The sequence below is a fragment of the Helobdella robusta genome, assembly GCF_000326865.2.
Source record: "Helobdella robusta unplaced genomic scaffold HELROscaffold_7, whole genome shotgun sequence".
NCBI classification, from domain to species: Eukaryota; Metazoa; Annelida; class Clitellata; order Rhynchobdellida; family Glossiphoniidae; genus Helobdella; species Helobdella robusta.
Window position 1 is genome coordinate 412,836 of NW_008705398.1, and position 1,719 is coordinate 414,554.

The window sequence follows — 1,719 nt, forward strand, 5'->3', positions numbered from 1 at the left end:
CCTCTATCATTCAGTAAGTTAATAAAGTTGTGGAATCATCTAATGGATTATTTTATGATCAAGATTCAACTAATCAATCAGCCAGCCAGCCAACTAACCAATCAATCTATTACTCACTCAACTAACAACCAATCGACCATCCATTCAATCAATCAACCAATCAATCAACTAACCGACCAACCAGTCATTCAATCACTCAACCAATCGAACATCCATCCATTCAACCAACCAACCAACCAATCAACTAACCAACAAATCAATCAACTAACCAACAAATCAATCAACTAACCAACAAATCGACCAATCAATCAACTAACTAACCAACAAATCAACCAACCAACCAGTCAATCAACCAACCAACCAGTCAACCAACCAACTAACCAATCAACCAGGAGGTGAAAGTCTCGAGCCCCGATTACCAAAACACGAACAAAGAGGAGGCTATTGAGGATTTCAAACGCCGCATATCCCACTATGAATCCCAGTACGAACCACTGGACGACAACCTGGATAGGCATCTCTCCTTCATTAAGATATTCAACCAGGGCGAAAAGTATTTGGCGAACAGGGTTCAAGGTTCGGTGGAGTTCAAAGTTCATATTTCGTCATTACTCCTATTCTTATCTCCTTTGGTGTTTTGAAAGTGCGTGATGTTTTTTGTATTGCTGCTGCTGTTGCAGATGTTTACGATGGTTGTAAACTTTGTATTCCGTGATTAATAATTCATATTGCTAATTATAAGAATTTATGCTAATTATTACCTACTAACTAACAGGCCACATAGAGAGTCGAGTCGTTTACTATCTTATGAATATTCATGTCCTGCCCAGAACCATCTACATCACCAGGGTCATTGTTATAACTGCTTATAATTAACAAATGATAATATTAATTATGGATTATAGTAATAATATATTTATTAATAATTGCTATTGGCATAATGATCAATAAGACCATCAATTACTTCGTGACGTCATTACCTAATTAGACTTCATGACGTCATCGCATGATTAATATTCATAACTGGCTACTTCATTAATATTAATGACAGCATGGCGAGGCGGAGATGAACATAAGCGGTCAGATCGGTAACGATTGTGACCTCACAGAACAAGGGCATCAGGTTATGAAGATGATGATGATGGTTATAGTTATGATAATGATGATGTTGGTGGTTATAGTTATGATAATGATGATGGTTATAGTTATGATATTGATGATGATGGTGATTATAGTTATGATAATGATGATGATGGTGGTTATAGTGATAATGATGATGATGGTGGTTATAGTGATAATGATGATGATGACTGTGGCGATGATAGTGAGTTAGCGATGACAATAAAGGTGATGTTTACGACGATGATGATGATGATGGTGATGATGATATTAATGACGGTGATGACGACGACGACGATGATGATTTATGGTGAAGCGAAGATGAACTCCAGACCACTAAAACATCTCCCCTCTCATGCCACGCACAGTTCGCGCACCACCTCGGCAACTTCATAGCCAAGGAGATGGGCTCCAGGAAGAAGTTGCGAGTCTGGACGAGTATGATGCGTCAGACCATACAGACGGCCGTGCAAGTTGACGGCTTCGTAGAGCACTGGAAGGCTCTCAACGAGATTGACGCTGTTCGTCTGCTGTTTTACTGGGTTTTTTTGTTTCGCTAACACAACTCATTAATATTCATGACTCACCTTGTTAATATTT

The 1,719-nt window shown here is 38.7% G+C and overlaps 1 protein-coding gene across 1 annotated transcript in view; it reads left to right on the forward strand.

Moving 5' to 3' along the window:
• HELRODRAFT_189517 (hypothetical protein) overlaps nucleotides 1-1,679 on the forward strand; it is a gene marked incomplete at its 3' end in the record, with an annotated part of 6,497 nt that extends 4,818 nt beyond the window's left edge. The window contains exons 4-7 of the mRNA XM_009030669.1: nucleotides 393-576; nucleotides 776-849; nucleotides 1,052-1,123; nucleotides 1,488-1,679. Of these exons, the coding sequence (XP_009028917.1) occupies nucleotides 393-576; nucleotides 776-849; nucleotides 1,052-1,123; nucleotides 1,488-1,679 (522 nt within the window). The remainder of the gene's footprint in view (nucleotides 1-392; nucleotides 577-775; nucleotides 850-1,051; nucleotides 1,124-1,487) is intronic.
• Between the last annotated feature and the right edge of the window lie 40 nt (nucleotides 1,680-1,719).